Genomic DNA, 18,726 nt, shown 5'->3' on the forward strand with positions numbered 1-18,726 from the left:
TGCCCTGTTTTATTTGTATGTGGGCTAGAGCTTCCCTGTTATGTGTTAAGTTTTGTTGTGAAATCTGAAAGAATGTCTAAGTCCTTGTTGAAAGCATGTCTAAATTCTTGTACCTTCACTTGTAGAATATAAATATCTGAGATATCATTGTTATATTTTCTGTAACTTCCCGTACTATTAAATGTTGAAAGCGGACCGTAATAATTGGACTTGTCACTACTTTCAGTCCAAAGGTTAGATTTTTTTATTTATTGAGTTGGATGTACTCACGCTACACCCTGCACCTCGTGTGTAGATCCAGGGGCTTTCGGTTTCAGCAGTTGTTGATTTGCAGAGGCCAGACCTTCGGAGATCATCGAGGTAGCTGCTTGGCATTCACAGACCTTGACTCTCCTCCCTTATCTTTCAGTTTATTTATTCAGTTTTACTTCTAGACAGTGTACTAGACTTTGCTATTTTGTAAATGCTCATATACTCAGTGACACCCCGATTTTGGGAAGAATTTATGTAATGAGTTTAAGAGATTTTTCCTTTATTTAAACTCGTTTAATATCTTTCAAAGATTTAAAGTGTTGGAAATGTCTGAATAGTTGATTTTTCTAGTATCATGACAGGCGCCATCACGACGGGTTGGTTTTGGATTGTGACAAGTTAGTATCAGAGCCTAGGTTACATAGGTCTCACTAGTGATGAGCAAGTTTAGTAGTCTTGCGGATCGGTACAGAGACGTCGATACTTATCTTCGAAAGGCTGCCGAACCCTTAGGAAATTTCACATTCTTGTATTCTTGTCGTGCGGATTTGTTGATTTCAGAAACTAAAACTTATGTTATTCCATTCTCTCACGGATAGTGAGGACACGTGCTACTGGATAGGACGAATAACCACCAGTACCACCAGCTAGGGCCACGAGAGGCTGAGGTCGCGGTAAGGGCCGCGGTAGGGGCATAAGCACAACTCGTACAACAACTTAAGCAGCACATGCACATTCACCAGTTGCTCCAGCTTAGGAGCAGGTTCCAGAAGTGATTGAGCCTGTGGGGCCAGCTCAGGCACCAACTGTGCCCATTGTGATCCCAGGCCTTCAGGAGGATTTGGCTCAGATTTTGACGGTGTGCACTAGCCTTGCTCAGGTAGTTTCTATTCAGACCGCGCCAGCCACTTCTTAGGCCGGGGGAGGTACTCAGACTCCCGTCGCCCGTATTACAGAGCAGGTGATGCAGGGACTTTCAGATGTCGGGGGTATTTTCAGCCCCGCTGGTTGCAGCTGCTCAGGCCCAAGTTGGTCTCGTTATGAATGATAATGAGCAGAGGAGAGTAGAGAGATATTGGAGGCTCCAGTCTCTATCATTCAGTAGGGCGGAGACTGAGGATGCCCAGGACTTCTTGGATAGGTGCCAGAGGATTCTTCTCACGGCACCAGTGGGGTATCATTCACTACTTTCTAGTTTACTGGGGCTGCCTTCAGATGGCGGGAGGCCTATGAGAGAAGCATGCCAGTCGATGCTACACCACTATCATGGCGTGAGTTCTCCGCTCTCTTCTTGGAAAAGTTTGTGCCACCGACCCGTAGAGAGGAGCTGCGCAGGCAGTTCGAGTAGCTACGCTAGGACGGCCTGTCTATGACCCAGTATGAGATGAGATTTTCAAACTTGGCTTGTCATGCAGTTTGGTTGATTCCCACAGAGAGGGAGAGGATTAGGAGGTTCATTGATGGCCTCACATATTAGTTGCGTTTTGTTATGATTCGGGAGAGTGTATCTGGTGTTCAGTTCGACGAGGTGGTTGATATTTCTCGGCGATTAGAGATGGTCCGTAGTCAGGAGCGTGAAGATAGGGAAGCCTCATAGATCGGGTGGTTTTGGCGGTGTTCCTTCTGGGGGTCAGTTCTACCACGGCAGGGGTCGTCCTTATAGGCCTGCTCAGATGGCTCGTCCAGTCTTCGTGGTGCATTATCCAGCCATGGTTCATACAGTGCTAGACCGAGCCAGTCATCTCTCGGTGCCCACCCAGCTCAGAGTTCATCTCATGAACCTTTAGTTCTGGGTTTGTCTACACCAGGTTCTTCTGGTAGTTATTCTTGTTCTCGGGGTCTGCGTTAGTATTTGCCACCATTTTTCGAGAGGGGATGTTTCGAGTGTGGAGAGTTGGGTCATGTGAAGAGGTTCTGTCCCTGCCTTACGGGAGGTCCAATTCACCAGAAGAGTTAGGCCACGACTTCAGCACCAGTTACTTCACCACCCGCCCAGCCAGCTTGGGGTGGGGCTCAGGCAGCTAGGGGTCACACAAGAGGGGAAGACCGATCAAGTGGCAGTCAAGCCCGATTCTATGCTATTCCTGCCAGGACAGATGATATTGCTTCAGATGCAGTGATCACAGGTATTGTCTCAGTATGCCATATGAATTCTTCTGTATTATTTGATCCTGGTTCCCTAGATTATGTTCCTAACAGAGTGATTTCATATTTGAAGGCCCAACGGATGGTTGGGAAGGGTTGTTTATCTTATTTGTCCTTTGTGAGGGATGTTGGTGCTGATTCCCCTACTATTGATTATGTTCCGGTGGTACGAGACTTTTCGAATGTGTTTTCTACAGACCTGCAGTGCATGCCGCCTGATAGGGATATTGACTTTGGTATTAACTTGGTGCTGAGCACTCAGCCCATTTCTATTCCTCCGTATCGTATGGAACCGGCTGAGTTGAAAGAATTGAAAGAATAGCTTCAGGAACTTCTTGATAAGGGGTTTATTAGGCCTAGTGTGTTGCCTTGGGGTGCACCAGTTCTATTTGTGAATAAGAAGGATGGCACTATGCGGATGTGCATCGACTATAGGCAGTTGAACAAAGTAACAATTAAGAACAAGTATCCTTTGCCATGCATTGATGATCTATTTGACCAGCTTCAGGGAGCGAGGATGTTCTCTAAGATTGATTTGAGGTCTAGGTATCACCAGTTGAAGATTTGGGACTCGGATATTCTAAAGACATCATTCAGGACCTTTTATGGTCATTATGAGTTCCTTGTAATATCTTTTGGACTGACCAATGCCCCAGCAGCATTCATGCATCTGATGAATAGCGTGTTTCAGACTTATCTCGACTCGTTTGTCATAGTATTCATTGATGATATCCTGGTGTACTCTCGTAGCCAGGAGGAACATGACCAGCATTTGAGGATTGTGTTGTAGCGGTTGAGGAATGAGAAGCTTTATGCCAAGTTCTCCAAGTGCGAGTTTTGGCTTGGTTCAGTGGTGTTCTTGGGGCACGTGGTATCCAGTGAGGGGATTCAGGTAGATTCGAAGAAGATAGAAGCGGTTCAGAGTTGGCCCAGACCGTCCTCAACTACGGAGATTCGGAGCTTTCTCGGCTTGGCAGGTTAATATCATTGCTTCGTGGAGGGTTTATCGTCTATTGCATCACCCTTGACCAAATTGACCCAAAAGGGTGCTACTTTTAGGTGGTCAGATGAGTGTGAAAAGAGCTTTCAGAATCTCAAGACTGCATTGATCACATCTCCAATTCTAGTTCTACCTTTAGCTTTTAGTTCTTATACAGTGTATTGTGATGCTTCTCGGGTCGGTATTGGGTGTGTCATGATGTAGGAGGGTAGCGTGATCGATTATGCTTCGCGTCAGTTAAAGCCTCATGAGAAGAACTACCCCGTCCACGATTTGGAGTTGGCTGCCATCGTTAATACATTGAAGATTTGGAGACATTATCTCTACAGTGTGTCTTGTGAGGTATTTACGGATCATCGGAGCCTCCGGCACTTGTTCAAATAAAAGGATCTGAATTTGAGGCAGCGGAGATGGTTGGAGCTGCTAAAGGACTATGATATCACTATTTTGTATCATCCCGGGAAGGCCAATGTGGTGGCCGATGCCTTGAGTAGAAAGGCGGTGAGTATGGGTAGCCTTGCATTCATTCCTGTTGGTGAGTGACCGCTTGCAGTTGATGTTCAGGCCTTGGCCTAACCAGTTCTTGAGATTAGATGTTTCGTAGCCCAGCATGGTTCTAGCTTGTGTGGTTTCTCGGTCTTACTTATATGATCGCATCTGTGAGCGCCAGTATGATGATTCCCATTTACTTGTCCTTAAGGACACGGTTCAGCACGGTGATACCAGAGATGTTACTATTAGGCATGATGGGGTGTTGAGGATGCAGGGTCGGATTTGTGTGCCTAATGTAGATAGGCCGCGTGAGTTGATTCTTGAGTAGGCCCATAGTTCACGGTATTTCATTCATTCAGGTGCCGCAAAGATGTACCAGGACTTGAGGCAGCACTACTGGTGGAGGAGAATGAAGAAGGACATAGTGGAGTTTGTAGCTCGGTGCCTTAACTGTCAGCATATGAAGTAAGAGCATTAGAGGTCGGGTGGATTGCTTCAGAGGCTAGAGATCCCAAAGTGGAAATGGGAGCGTATCACCATGGATTTTGTAGTTGGGCTCCCACGGACTTCGAGGAAGTTTGATGCTATTTGGGTAATTGTAGATCGGCTGACTAAGTCCGCCCACTTCATTCAAGTTGGGACTACTTATTCTTCGGAGTGGTTGGCTGATATTTACATCCGCGAGATTGTTCGCCTTCACGGTGTGCCAGTGTCCATCATTTCAGATCGGGGCATGCAGTTTACATCACAATTTTGGAGAGCCGTACAATGGGAGTTGGTAATTTCTCCCTCAGATGGACGGACAGTCCGAGTGCACTATTCAGATATTGGAAGATATAATATGCGATTGTGTCATAGATTTTGGGGGTTCTTGGGATTAGTTTCAACCGCTCACAGAGTTTGCCTACAATAACAACTACCAGTCGAACATTTAGATGGCTCCGTATGAGGCTTTGTATGGGAGACGATGTCGATCTCTGGTGGATTGGTTTGAGCCGGGTGAGGCTACGCTATTGGGTATTGACTTGGTTCAGGATGCTTTGGACAAGGTCAAATTGATTCAGGATCGGCTTCGCACGATGCAGTCCAGACAGATGAGTTATGCCGATAGGAAGGTTTGGGATGTTGCTTTCATGGTTAGGGAGAAGGTACTGCTCAAAGTTTCACCCATGAAGGGTGTTATGAGGTTCGGAAAGAAGGCAAGTTGAGCCCTCGATATATTAGGCCATTTGAGGTACTTCAGAGGAATGAAGATGTGGCTTACAAGGTTTCCATGCCACCTAGTTTGTCGAGTGTGCATCCAGTATTTCATGTTTCTATGATCTGGAAGTATATCGGTGATCCATCTCATGTTTTGGACTTCAGCACGGTTCAGTTGGATGGTGATTTGACATATGATGTGGAGTCAGTGGACATTTTGGATCGGCAGGTTTGAAAGTTGAGGTCAAAGGACATAGCTTCGGTGAAGCTGTAGTGGAGAGGTCAGCCAGTTGAGGAGGCTACGTGGGAGACCGAGCGGGAGATGCGGAGCAGATACCCATGCCTATTTGAGATTCTAGGTACTTTTCTAGACCCGTTCGAGGACAAACGTTTATTTAAGAAGGGGAGAATGTAACGACCCGGATAGTCATTTTGAGAGTTATAGCCTTGTTCCCCTATTTACTGTTCATTCCCTGCTTAATTGTTGTTATGTGACTTGCCGGGGCAGTTCGTTCGAGTCCGGAGAGGTTTCGGAATAAATTGAGACACTTAGTCTCAAGGTTGGAAGCTTAAGTTAAAAAGGTTGACCGGATGTTGACTTATATGTAAACGAATTCGGATTGGATTTTTGATGGTTCTGTTAGCTCCATTGGGTGATTTTGGACTTAGGAGCGTGACCGGATTGTGATTTGGAGGTCCGTAGTTGAATTAGGCTTGAAATGGCGAAGTTGGAAATTTATAAGTTTGACCGAGAGTGGACTTTGTGGTTACCAGGCTTGGGTTGGAGTTTCGGGAGTTGGCGTAGTTCCATGGCATCATTTGTGACTTGTGTGCAAAATTTGAGGTCAATCGGACGTGATTTGATAGGTTTCGGCATCGTTTGTAGAAGTTGAAATTTCTTTAGTTTCAATAGGCTTGAATTGGGGTGCGATTCATATTTTTCATATTATTTGATGTGATTTGAGGGCTCGACTAAGTTCGTATCGTATTTTAGGACTTGTTTGTATAATTGCGGGAGGTCCCGGGGACCTCGGGTGGATTTCGGATGGTTAACGGAATGAATTATGAGTTTTGATGATTGCTGAAACTGGGAGTCTGCTGGTGTAACTGCACTTGCGGAGTTTTGGTCGCAGGTGCGAGCTATGAGTCGCGGAAGCGGAGTTTGGACTTGGGGCTGTGGAGTGCGGATGCGGATGCGGAAGGCTTTCCACAGGTGCGGACTCGCACCTGCGCGTGGGGGATTGTAGAAGCGGAGAGGAGCTTGTAGGCACTAGTCCACAGAAGCGGATTGGCTTGCGTAGGTGCGCACCCGCAGAAGATTGATTTGTGACCGCCGAAGCGGTTGATCGGCCCTTAAGTGACCTCTGCAGATGCGGATAATTGACCGTAAAAGCGGTACCGGAGAAGCGGATGTTGGGACCGCAGAAGTGGGATAGCTGGGTAGTGTTTAAATCCGAAGGGTTTCGTGATTTCTCTCAATTTGGACTTTGCAAACACGGTCTAAGGCGATTTTTGAGAGGACTTTCGAGGGGTTTCTTAAGGTAAATCACTTGTGGTTAAATTTATTCAATAATTATATTTCCCCATTTAATTTTTGACCTAGATTATGTGGTCTTGAAGTGTAATTTGGGGGTTTGAGGTTAGGGATTTGGAGAGTTTAAATTGGGGATTCGGGTATCAATTTTTGTGTTGGATGTTGGTAATTTGGTATGGCTGGACTCGCAATTGAATGGGCTCTCGGGTTTTGTGACTTTTATTGGATTCCGAGACGTGGGCCCGGGGACCGACTTTTGAGTGGACTTTTTGACTTTTAATTAAAAGCTTAGTAATTTCATATGGAATTTATTCCTTTAGCTCGTGTTGATTGTATCGAACTATTTGTGGCTAGATTCGAGAAAGTTGGAGGTAGATTCGCGAGGCAAAGGCGTGTTGGAGTTGGGATTTGCACGGTTTAAGGTAAGTAATACTTCTAAGCTTGGTTCCGAGGGTGTGAAACCCAGAATTTCGTATTATATAATTGGAGTTGAGGTGTCGCATGTGCTAAGTGACAGGCATGTAGGCATGTACCGTAAGAATTGTGACTTGGTCGATTCCATGGAACCGAATAGTTGTTAAATCTTGTTGTTAACCGTATTTTCACCATGTGCTAGATCTATTGAGTTGTCAGTCATGTTAGAAACCCTGCTTAGTCTATATGATGGTACTCTTGGGACCCATTGTGGTCGTACCTTGCTGCTGAACTAATTGCCTAATCTGTCAAATTGTACTCAGTCACAGTTATTTTCTTGGATATTATGTCTCAGTCTCTGTTGTATTTATTTGTTATATCATATCATCATTCGTGGGCTGAATATCATGATTCTTGTGAGCCCGAGAGACTGGAAAAATTATTGGCTGAGTGAGGCTGAAGACCCATTGTGAGTAATATTTATAAGATCGGGCTGCACGCTGCAGCATGTTTATTGATTCATGCCAAGATTTGGCTTATTATAAAGCTTGGGCTTGATCGGCCCCTCCGGAGTCTACACACCCACAGTGGACGCAATGCTAGAAGTTATGACATTTGAACTAGATCTGCCCTATTTTATTTGCATGCGGACTGGAGCTGCCCTGTTATGTGTTAAGTTTTGTTGTGAAATTTGAAAGCATGTCTAAGTCCTTGTTGAAAGCATGTCTAAATTCTTGTACCTTCACTTGTAGAATATAAATGAGAAAATACATAAAGACCCCATTCAACTTGTCCTGAAAAATCATTTATATACCTAAACTTTACGTGTGTCCTAACTCCCCACTATTATTAAAACAATTGTATTTATTTACTCCCTCCTAAGCCCTGGCCAGCCGCGTGTCTTAGACAACGAAATTGAGCGTGTCTTTGCTTTCTTTTAATCATTAAAAACACCTAAAATAAAGAAAGAAATTAAATTTCTAACTTCAATATAACCCTAACCAACGGTAAAATCTATTGTTCCCCAATATTTTACCAAACCCAATTGAAGAATCCTAATTTCTTCTTCATCTAAATTCTGCCGAAATTGCATCAAATTTTCCTTTGAAGTTTTGATCTTTGAAAACAAAGGTTAATCTTTCTCCTTCTCAAGAACCCTAATTTCTTTCTTTTATTATTGTTATGTCTTTCTCCTAAAATCCAATTTCTCTTGATTAAACATTGTAATGTGGCTGATGTTTCTAATATTTTGGTCGGCAAATTATATGACTTTGGTATTATCTATTTGTGTTGTAGTTATTGCAATGCCTTCAAAAGGCTTGAATTTGACAAGGCTTTGCACGGAAGAGGAAGAAAATGAGTCAGGTGGAGAAATTTGATGCAACCATGGCTATGTGCTGCCTTTATTAACATCTTGGACCCTTTGGAACCCAGGAAGAAGATATTAGGTTTGTCCATACTGTGGGGTAAATGAGAGTGAAAATTCTTTCAATAATTGAGTTGTGAAAAATTATCATTGATTGATTTCCTTTTGTTATTCATCTTAGGGTCCATGATCTTATGATTTTTGGGTTTGGAAGGATTCTGAAATTGATCCTAGGTCCAATATGTTATTCCAAAATTTCTTGACAAAATGGATGAACTTGAGACTATATTAGAAGGCTTTGAAAATCTTGCCAAGCCGAGGTAAACTTTAAAGGTTGAAAATACCATAGAAGGGGAGAAGATGAAGAAGATTGATGCTCAATTGGTGAAATTGCATGTTGATATGGAGAAGATGAAAGAGAAGGAAAATAAGTGGAAGAGCAAATTAGCTAAGTCCAAGGCTAGGGAAAATGTACTTTGGTTCATTATATTGGGGATGTGTATTATACTTGTTGCTTGTAGGTATCCAGGAATTTCATTGAAAGAAGATACAATGAGGTTGCCATTTTGAATCTAATTTTGTCATCTCAATATGTATGTAGTTGTTACTTGTAGGTATTATTTTGTATGTTTGTAATGGACCGTTCATTTGAATGTAATGAACTTTTCAACGGAATGTAATCAAGTGTTGTTTCTTATGAAGTGTTGTTTTTACATTTTGAAGTATTGTAGGTGTGTTTTTGTTGTTTCTTTGTATGCCCAGAACTTGGCAATCAATCAAGCGTGTATTTTCATACATCTATTTTTAGTGTTTAATATCAACAATAATATGGCAGCTACATAAACTGTATTAAAATACATATTTGGTCTCATTCACCTAAAAGAAACAAACCTAATAAACAGTTAGTAGGGTCACATTCTAATGTTAGTTTATTTTTAACGATAAAAGAAAGCAAAGACACGCTCAATTCCGTTGTCTAAGACACGCGGTTAGCCAGGATTTAGGAGGGAGTAAATAAATACAATTATTTTAACAATAGTGGGGTGTTAGGACACCTGTAAAGTTTAGCTGTGTAAATAATTTTTCAGAACAAGTTGAATGGGGTCTTGATGCATTTTCTCAATATAAATATCTAATTTATCATTGTCATATTTTTTATAACTTCCCGTACTGTTAAATGTTGAAAGCAGACCATAATAATTGAACTTGTCACTACTTTCAGTTCAAAGGTTAGATTTGTTACTTATTGAGTTAGTTGTACTCACGCTACACCCTGCACCTCGTGTGCAGATCCAGGGGCTTCCGGTTTTAGAGGTTGTTGATTTGCAGAGGCCAGACCTTCGGAGATCATCGAGGTAGCTGCTTGACGTTCCCAGACTTTGACTCTCCTCCCTTATCTTTTAGTTTATTTATTCAGTTTTACTTTTAGACATTGCACTAGACTTTGTTATTTCGTAAATGCTCATGTACTCAATGACACCCCGGTTTTGGGAAGAATTTATGTAATGAGTTATTATTTTTCCTATCATATTTTAAGAGATTTTTTCTTTATTTACACTCGTTTAATATCTTTCAAAGATTTAAAGTGTTGGAAATGTCTGAATAGTCAGCTTGCCTAGTATCATGTTAGGCGGAATCACGACGGGTTGATTTTGGGTTGTGACAGTTCTTTGAATCCTTACAATGCCTCAATGCTTGCAGCTTATAGAGAAAGTTGTAGTATTTGATCCACGAGCTCTCTATTGCTTCTTGTTTGAATTCTTGTCCTCTTCTTGAGTTATGAAGAGTCTTATTTATAGTTGTGGGAGGAAGGAGTTAGTGATGAGGACAAACTCTTTTCCTTGAATTTGATTGATTGACTGGAATCATCAATTATCAATATGATTGAAGTGGGTATAAGGCTACATTTGATTGGTCCAAACATGTCACTTGTACACGTGGTGCAATTTCGTTGGCCTTCTTTTTTTTTTGACTTCGCATGCCTTGTCATTTTGACACATGATATGATCCTATTGTCTCTTCCATTTGACTTGGCATGCCACATCATTTGACATGTGACACTAAACTGGGCCTCTAGAAAGATGACATTTTGGGCTTAACAAAGTGGGCTCATCATTTGTAATCCAATTAAATGGGTTAGCACAATGTACTTGGACATGTTTATTTAATTAACATATAATAAACTTATTAATTCAATAATATTTATTGGACTAATATATCTTGAATTTAAAAGATAGTTTATATAAATTTATGGATTAAAATCCAATAAAAGTTAGCTGTCTACACCTTAATAAACTCTCTTTCGTAAAAAATAATACAGCATGTTTAACACATTTAAAAGGTACTATTGGTATGCCATACATATATTTAGTTAAAACCCACAAGATTTAAAAGTGTTATTTATATTCTTAAAATTTTGTGTCAAATCAAATTAAAACACAGTAACATGAGACACAGAGAATAGCATTTTTAACTCAGAAGACATTCTTCCAATGATAAAGGACGTAGCATCTCGGAAGAGCCACCAAGGCCCTTTTTGGGGGAATGGATATGATTGATTTACCCTTAATTAGAGGTTCCATGTTTGAGCCCTAGAAATAAAAAAAATTATAATAGGAAACATTTTTCTGTTTAATGGCTAGTCGATCCAAAACAGATATCGAAACCATGAGAAACCAAAAGAATTAAAAGATTTTTACATATTTATATTATTTTTAAAACTTATTTACCCTCAAATTAAAATTTTAACTTAATTACAAGTTAATATACAATTTATCAATTATATATAAAAAAAAATAATGTATTAGAATCCAATCTTTCTTATTCTTTCTCATCCAACCTAGAAGCTTAAGCTATGTGGCCCACTAATACCAACCTAGAAACTTGCTATGTATAAAGTCTAGGCTCATATTCGCCCCTCGACGTTACAATTTTCTTCTATGATCATGGCAATCCAGTTAGGCGATTAATGATTGTTCAAATGAAAACTATTTGAACGACAGTGACAATCTTTTTGCTTGCTAACAAAAGTTCCCTTTTTAAAAAATTTAGAGTCAGAACGTAATTGTATCGCGAAATTTAGATCCATTAAAAAATTTCGACGCTTTGAATTTGAAAATTGAATTTTGTGAAATTGTTATTTGTTTGAATTGGGTATTGCTGCAAATGATTGAGAATATTCTATGGAGTTTATATCTCAATTTTGAGAGAATTTGATGAAGATTCGAGGTTGGTTAAAATTTCAGATTGAAACTCGAAGAAAAAGACATAAACAAATTGTATACATTTTGTAGTTCGGGTGCATAAACGACATATAAAATACATATAACTAACATAATTTGTATTTAAGGTGTATATAAATTATATTTAAATTGTAGATTTTGACTGTATTCTGTAAAATAAAATTGTATTTAAATTGTAGATAAATTGTAGACGTTTACCAGATTTTGTGTATAGTTTGTAAAAAACTTTAGTTACATTTTATAAATTAAAAAACTTAAATAAATCGGGTAAATAAGTTTAAAATTTCGTATATATACAAAAAAAAAAAAAAAAGAAGTCCCAAATATTAAATCTGATAGAAGAATCAGTGAAAGACCAAAAGCAATATAGAAAAAGAACGTACAAAGGCATCCAGAGATCAATGAATATTATCGTACATAACAATAAGTACTAGAAACACTAGAGAGCTTCATAAGGGTAAAGCATGGGGATATAAACCAAGTGCCTGCGCAAAATTTCAGCCGTAATCACCATAATATTTACAGTAAAAATAAGAAAATGCGAAATTTACAACTCTGTTCTAGAAACAACATACAAGTAGAGACAGCAACGCTAGCCTAGATGCATAGAGACAAATTTAGGATGGGTTAAACATGGATTCAACTGAACTTATTGTTTTCGACTAAACTTAATTACATATACAAATAAAACTGTATACGGGTGAAACCGAGCTCATGGTGCATCCTAACCTCCAACAAGATAAGCCAAGCTCGAGACATGGCAATAAAGGACTAAAATCGAGCCAAAGTCCTATCGGACTAGAACTCGGGGGCATGACGCCTGCCTTCGAGAATATCGAGGCCATGATCCCGGAATCTGTCCTAGACTCGAGCGACTTCGAAGAACGTTGTCAGACAATCCAGCATAGCCAACAGAAGGCCGAAATAATCGGGACCGGCCAAATATTACAGCGGGGATCTCAGCGCGTATCGATAAGGAGCCGCAATCAACGAATCGGAATTTTTTTTACTTTTTATAGAGTTGTGCCTAAGATAGGATCCCCCTACTATATAAAGGGGGTCTAAAAATTATTTTGACACATTGTAACACGCACTCAAAAGAAATACATTATTATTTTCTTTAAACTCTTGTTCTTCTGTTTATCGACACCGGTCGTGGTGAGCCCGGCTCAAGAAAAATTATTTCATCAAGGCTGAAATTATCCGACTCGTGTGGTTTGAATTTATCTTATCTTTATTTACTCAATAGAAACTTAATTTATCGCTTTGTGTCAAGTTAATCCGCGTATCCTTAAAACCACTTACAAATTTAATTGTTATCCGATTTTGAGGATAAACAGTTTGGCGTCCACCGTGGGGCTAAGGATAATAGAGGCGATTTAATATAAATTCCCGTAACACGCCCTATTTTACCCTTGTTCTTTGAAGCGTCTTTGATTTCAGGTTAAAATTGAAATGTCAAACCCATAGTCTGCCCCTCTAAACACAGATGTCGAGTCCAACCACCATTGCGAGAACAACAATGCAGCACCCGGTAACGAGGAGGCCCCAGTCGATCTCGACGGAGTTCCGGTGGCAGACCCCATCGACGCCAGTTCGCATTTGGCCATCAACACAAATTTGCCTACCGATCCCGAGAACAACGTACGCGGGGAAGCCCGATCGATTGCCCAGAATACTCGCAGCGGCGAAAACAATGTGATCAACTTGCGAGTGATCTTCGAAATATTACAGGCTTAACATGCAACGATACCCAGTTGCAGAACCAAAGTTGAGCGCCGAGCTGGGTTGGGCCCGATCCATCCCGGGAAGTCACCCACAGACATGAATTGATCATGGAGAGGCTAAATTAAAATGAATCGGGGAGTAACCACGAGATCATAAAAATGCTCGAGGAATTGATAAAACGGATAGAATCGGGAGAGAAGAAAATCGAAGCCAACGACAAAAAGGTGAAAACCTACAATTCGAGGGTCGATCAAATCCGAGGAGCATAGATTCCAAGAAGTTTGTTCAAAAACCTTTTCCTCCGAGCGCAGCGCCGAAGCCGATCCCAAAAATGTTTCGCATGCCCGAGATTCCTAAGTACAATAGAACGACCAACCCAAATGAGCATGTAACCTCTTACACATGCGCCATCAAAGGGAATGACTTAGAGGGTGACGAGATCGAGTCTGTCCTGCTGAAAAGGTTTGGGGAAACTATATCCAAGGGAGCTATGATATGGTATCACAACCTACCTCCTAATTCAATTGACTAGTTTGCTATGCTTGCAGATTCATTTGTCAAGGCACACGCCGGGGATCAAGGTCGAGACCAGGAAGTCAGACATTTTTAAAGTAAAGCAGAGGGATAATGAGATGCTCAGAGAATTCGTGTCTCGGTTTCAAACGAAACGGATGGACTTGCCTCGGTCACAGACGATTGGTCCGTTCAAGCCTTCACCCAGGGACTCAATGTTCGAAGCTCGTTGGCTTCACAACATTTGAAGCAAAATCTAGTGGAGTACCCGACTTTCACCTGGGCCGACGTGCATAATCGGTATCAATTAAAAATAAGGGTTAAAGACGATCAACTCGGAGCCCCTTCCGGGTCCGTTTATCCCGTCGGATCAGTTGACAGAGTCAGGAGAGACATATATCATGAGCCAAGGTCGAACAGGGATCGGTATCAGCCATACAATGGAGACCGAAGAGGTAGTGGATCTAGGCGAAACCCCGTGAAAGGTGAAATAAGAAGTGATCGGGGTCAAAACAACCGGGGACTCATGAGAAAAAATAGTTTCGACAGGCCCATCGGGCCGAAAGAAGCGCCAAGGCTATTGGGGTACAACTTTAACATCGACATCGCCACCATCGTATCTGGCATTGGACGTATCAAGGACACCAAATGGCCTCTACCTCTACAATCTGATCCAGCCCAAAAGTATCCTAACCTAATGTGCAAATATTATGGCACTCACAATCATAGGACAGAAGATTGCCGACAATTAAGAGAGGAAGTAGCCCGGCTATTCAATAACAGGCATCTCTCGAAGTTCCTAAGTTTTTGGGCCAAGAACGACTTTAGGAACATAGATTCTGGTAAACAGGTTGAACAGAAGGAACCTCAGCACGTCATTAACATGATCATTGGTGGGGTTGATGTCCCCTAGGGGCCGATAATGAAGCGCACCAAAGTATCTATCACAAGGGATAAATGGACTCGGGATTACGTTCCCGAGGGAACCTTATCTTTCAACGGAGAAGACGCTGAGGGGATCATACAGCCCCACAATGATGCAGTGTAATATCGGTACTCATAAATAAATCTTGAGTTAAACGTGTGTTAATTGATCCAGGTAGCTCGACCAACATCATCAGATCGAGTGTCGTGGAATAACTCGGCCTACAAAATCAGATCGTGCCTGCGGTCAGAGTCCTAAATGGGTTAAACATGGCATGTGAGACCACTAAAGAGGAAATAATGTTACCGGTGAACATCGCCGGGACCGTTCAAGAAACAAATTTCTATGTGATCGAGGGGGACATGAGGTATAATGCTCTGTTCGGAAGATCATGGATTCACAACATGAGGGAAGTACTCTTAACTTTGCACCAGGAGTTGAAGTTCCCGATGCCGGAAGGAATAAAAATAGTTTACGGGGAACAACCGGCTGCCAAAGAGATGTTTGCGGCCGACGAGATGGTCCCGATATCAACACTTTCGGCACCAAAGGAGTTGGTTCCGGTCACCAAGGGAGAAACCAAATAGCAACTATTGACATCAACTTTGTCCCAACCGTAGAAGCAGGAGATGGGTGAGGATGATGACTACGGGGTTCCCAGGTCTTTCGTAGCTCCCGATGACTCTAACGTTACCAAATCGACGATCGAGGAACTGAAATAAGTCGTATTGATCGAACAATTGCCCGATCGAAAGGTATACCCGGGTGATTAGGAAAAAACTTCCTTCATCACCAAGTACGATGCCTACTGCTATAATGTGATGTCGTTCGGACTAAACAAATGTCGGCGCCACTTACCAACGCCTCGTAAATCGGATGTTCAAATAGCAAATAGGAAAATCAATGGAGGTTTACATTGACGATATGTTGGTTAAGTCCCTGCGAGCAGAGAACCATTTGAAACATTTGCAAGAAACCATTAGAATATTGAAGAAATACAATATGAAGCTGAACCCGGAGAAATGTGCATTTGGTGTTGGGTCAGGTAAATTTCTCGGATTCATGGTATCCAACTGGGGGATCGAGATCAACCCCGATAAGATCAAGGTCATTGAATATATCACTATTTTGGACAACGTGAAGGCCATACAAAGGTTAACCGGATGCATAGCCACCTTGGGACGATTTATCTCGAGGTCGTCCGACAAGAGCCACCGTTTCTTCTCACTATTGAAGAAAAAGAATAACTTCTCATGGACCCGGGAGTGCCAACGGGCCTTGGAAGAGCTCAAGCGATATCTATCGAGTCCACCGCTGCTTCACACACCGAAGACAAAGGAACAGATATACCTATACTTGGCAATATCAGAGATAGCGGTAAGTGGAGTCCTGATCCAGGAGGAGAAAGATACGCAATTTCTAATTTACTATGTTAGCAGGACTCTCGGCGAGGCCGAAACTAGGTACCCTCTCCTAGAAAAGCTGGCGCTCGCTTTGCTAAGCGCCTCTAGGAAGTTAAAACCGTACTTCCAATGTCACCCCATATGTGTCGTAACCACTTACCCATTGAGGAATGTAATGCATAAATCCGAGCTCTCGGGACGGTTGGCCAAATGGACCGTAGAGATCAGTGGGTACGACATCAAATATTGGCCTCGGACCGCCATTAAGTCTCAAATTTTGGCAGACTTTGTGGCCGACTTTACACCGTCCCTAATACCCGAAGTCAAAAAAGAGTTGTTGTTGAACTCTGGGACCTCTTTGGGAATCAGGACCCTCTTTACGGACGGTGCCTCAAACGTGAAGAGGTCCGAACTTGGAATTGTATTGAAACTGCCCGCAGGTAATATAGTTAGATAATCTATCAGTACTGTAAAATTAACTAACAGTGAAGTCGAGTATGAGGACACGATTGTAGGTCTCGAACTGGCCAAAAGTTTGGGGGCAAAGGTGGTCGAAGCTAAGTGCGATTCCCACTTTGTGGTGAACCAAGTTAATAGGACCTGCGAAGTGAGAGAGGAACGAATGCAAAGGCACATGGATAAACTACAGGTAACTTTACATCGTTTCAAAGAATGGACTCTACAACACGTGCCTCGGGATCAAACAGCGAGGTCGATGCCCTTGCTAACTTGGGGTCGTCGATCGATGACAACAAGTTCAACTCGAAAGCGGTCGTGCAACTCATGATATCGGTAGTGGAAGAAAGTCACGCCGAGATAAACTCAATGAGCCTGACTTGGGACTGGAAAAACAAATATATAAAATATCTGAAGACCAAAAAACTACCTTCAGACCCAAAGGAATTAAGGACTCTGCGTACGAAGGCAGCCCTGGTTCAGCCTGTCCGAAGATAGTACATTGTTCCGGAGAACGTTCGAAGGCCCACTCGCAATATGTATAGGACCTGGAGACACCGAGTATGTTTTGAGGGAAATCCACGAAGGCACCTGCGGAAATCATTCGGGCACCGAATCATTAGTTCAAAAAATAATGAGAGCCGACTACTATTGGATCGACATGGAAAAGGACGCAAAGGAGTTTGTACGAAAATGCGACTGGTGTCAGAGGTATGCTCCGATGATTCATAAGCCCGAGGAGCTGCTACATTCGGTCTTGTCCCTTTGGTTGTTCATGAAATGGGGAATCGTCGCCCCCCTTCCATGGGCACCCGGTAAGGCTCAATTTATATTATTTATGACTGACTATGTTTCGAAATGGGTGGAAGCCCAAGCATTTGAGAAAGTCAAGGAGAAGGAAGTCATTGATTTCATTTGGCACCACATAATATGTCTGTTCGGAATGCCGACCGATATCATGTGTGACAATGGAAAGTAGTTCGTCGACAGCAAAGTAAGCAAGTTTTTTGAGGATCATAAGATCAATAGAATCATGTCGACACCCTATCACCCTAGTGGGAAGGGAAAAGCGGAGTTCACGAACAAAATCATACTCCAAAATCTCAGAAAGAGATTGACCGACGCCAAAGGAAAATGGAAAGAAAATCTTACCCAAAGTCATATGGGCTTACCGTACGACCTCAAAGTCTAGTATCGGGGCTATCTCGTTCTCGTTGGTTTACGGCGCCGAAGCTCTAATACCGCTTGAAGTCGGAGAATCGAGTCTCAGGTTTTTAAATGCAACTAAATAATTAAACAACGAGACCATGAATACAAGCTTGGAACTATTAGATGAAAGGCGCAAAGCCACCCTCGTCCGGATGGCAGCCCAAAAATAACGGATCGAGAGGAATTACAATCGAAGAGCCAACCTTCTAAACTTTAATGTTGGGGACTTAGTGTTGGGGAAAGTCATATTAAACACCCAGAACCCAAACGAAGGAAAGCTGGGACCGAACTGGGAAGGTCCGTATCAAATTATCGAGAACACCGGGAAAGGATCGTACAAGCTCTGGTGAGCGACTACCGAACAACTGGAACGTAACTCACTTGAAACGATATTACTACTAAGGTACGACCCCGTTTACTTCTTTTATTTATTTACGTTTTGGACTAACACTTGCAGGTAACTGTTAAAGAACGATACAATTGTTTAGGCCTAAAAGCACACATTGCACTCTTTTTTCCTTGAACCGATTTTGTCCCAAATGGATTTTCCGACAAGGTGTTTAACGAGGAAATAATGGATCATGCTAACTTAGAATCGAATATTGGTTGTCAACAGTATCCGAGGCATCTCTATGATCGACCTTGAATACTGGGGGGCATCACCCTTGGAAAATAATTTTGGCAAGGAAAGAAACTTTGTGCTCGAATAGTCTAGGCTCGATCGATAGGATTTACTGAAAGGTCCAAACGGTCCAATGAACTGTGCCCTCATATACCACCCGAGCCCGGACACAAAGCTTAAACAACACAGGTGTAACTTTGTATATTACGCACAAAATTAAAAGGA

The 18,726-nt window shown here is 42.0% G+C and overlaps 1 protein-coding gene and 1 long non-coding RNA gene across 2 annotated transcripts; both read left to right on the forward strand.

Moving 5' to 3' along the window:
• The first annotated feature begins 4,824 nt into the window (after positions 1–4,824).
• LOC138894201 (uncharacterized) lies at positions 4,825–5,324 on the forward strand. The gene is made up of 2 exons (XM_070178884.1): positions 4,825–5,037; positions 5,133–5,324. The coding sequence occupies exons 1-2, from the start codon at positions 4,825–4,827 to the stop codon at positions 5,322–5,324; spliced, it is 405 nt and encodes a 134-aa protein (XP_070034985.1).
• Positions 5,325–8,027: 2,703 nt separating this feature from the next.
• Positions 8,028–9,104, forward strand: LOC104095376 (uncharacterized). Its single transcript, XR_686113.1, has 3 exons — positions 8,028–8,168; positions 8,334–8,485; positions 8,585–9,104. It is a non-coding gene; the product is annotated as an uncharacterized lncRNA (long non-coding RNA).
• The last annotated feature ends 9,622 nt before the right edge of the window (positions 9,105–18,726 follow it).

This window comes from Nicotiana tomentosiformis, chromosome 6, assembly GCF_000390325.3.
Source record: "Nicotiana tomentosiformis chromosome 6, ASM39032v3, whole genome shotgun sequence".
Taxonomy (NCBI): Eukaryota; Viridiplantae; Streptophyta; class Magnoliopsida; order Solanales; family Solanaceae; genus Nicotiana; species Nicotiana tomentosiformis.

Bases quoted from the DNA above. Each gene is read 5' to 3' on its own strand.
- LOC138894201 (XM_070178884.1), top strand. From the start codon at position 4,825: ATGGCTCCGTATGAGGCTTTGTATGGGAGACGATGTCGATCTCTGGTG. The intron at 5,038-5,132 runs GTACTGCTCAAA...GAGGTACTTCAG, and splicing joins CTTTCATGGTTAGGGAGAAG to AGGAATGAAGATGTGGCTTA.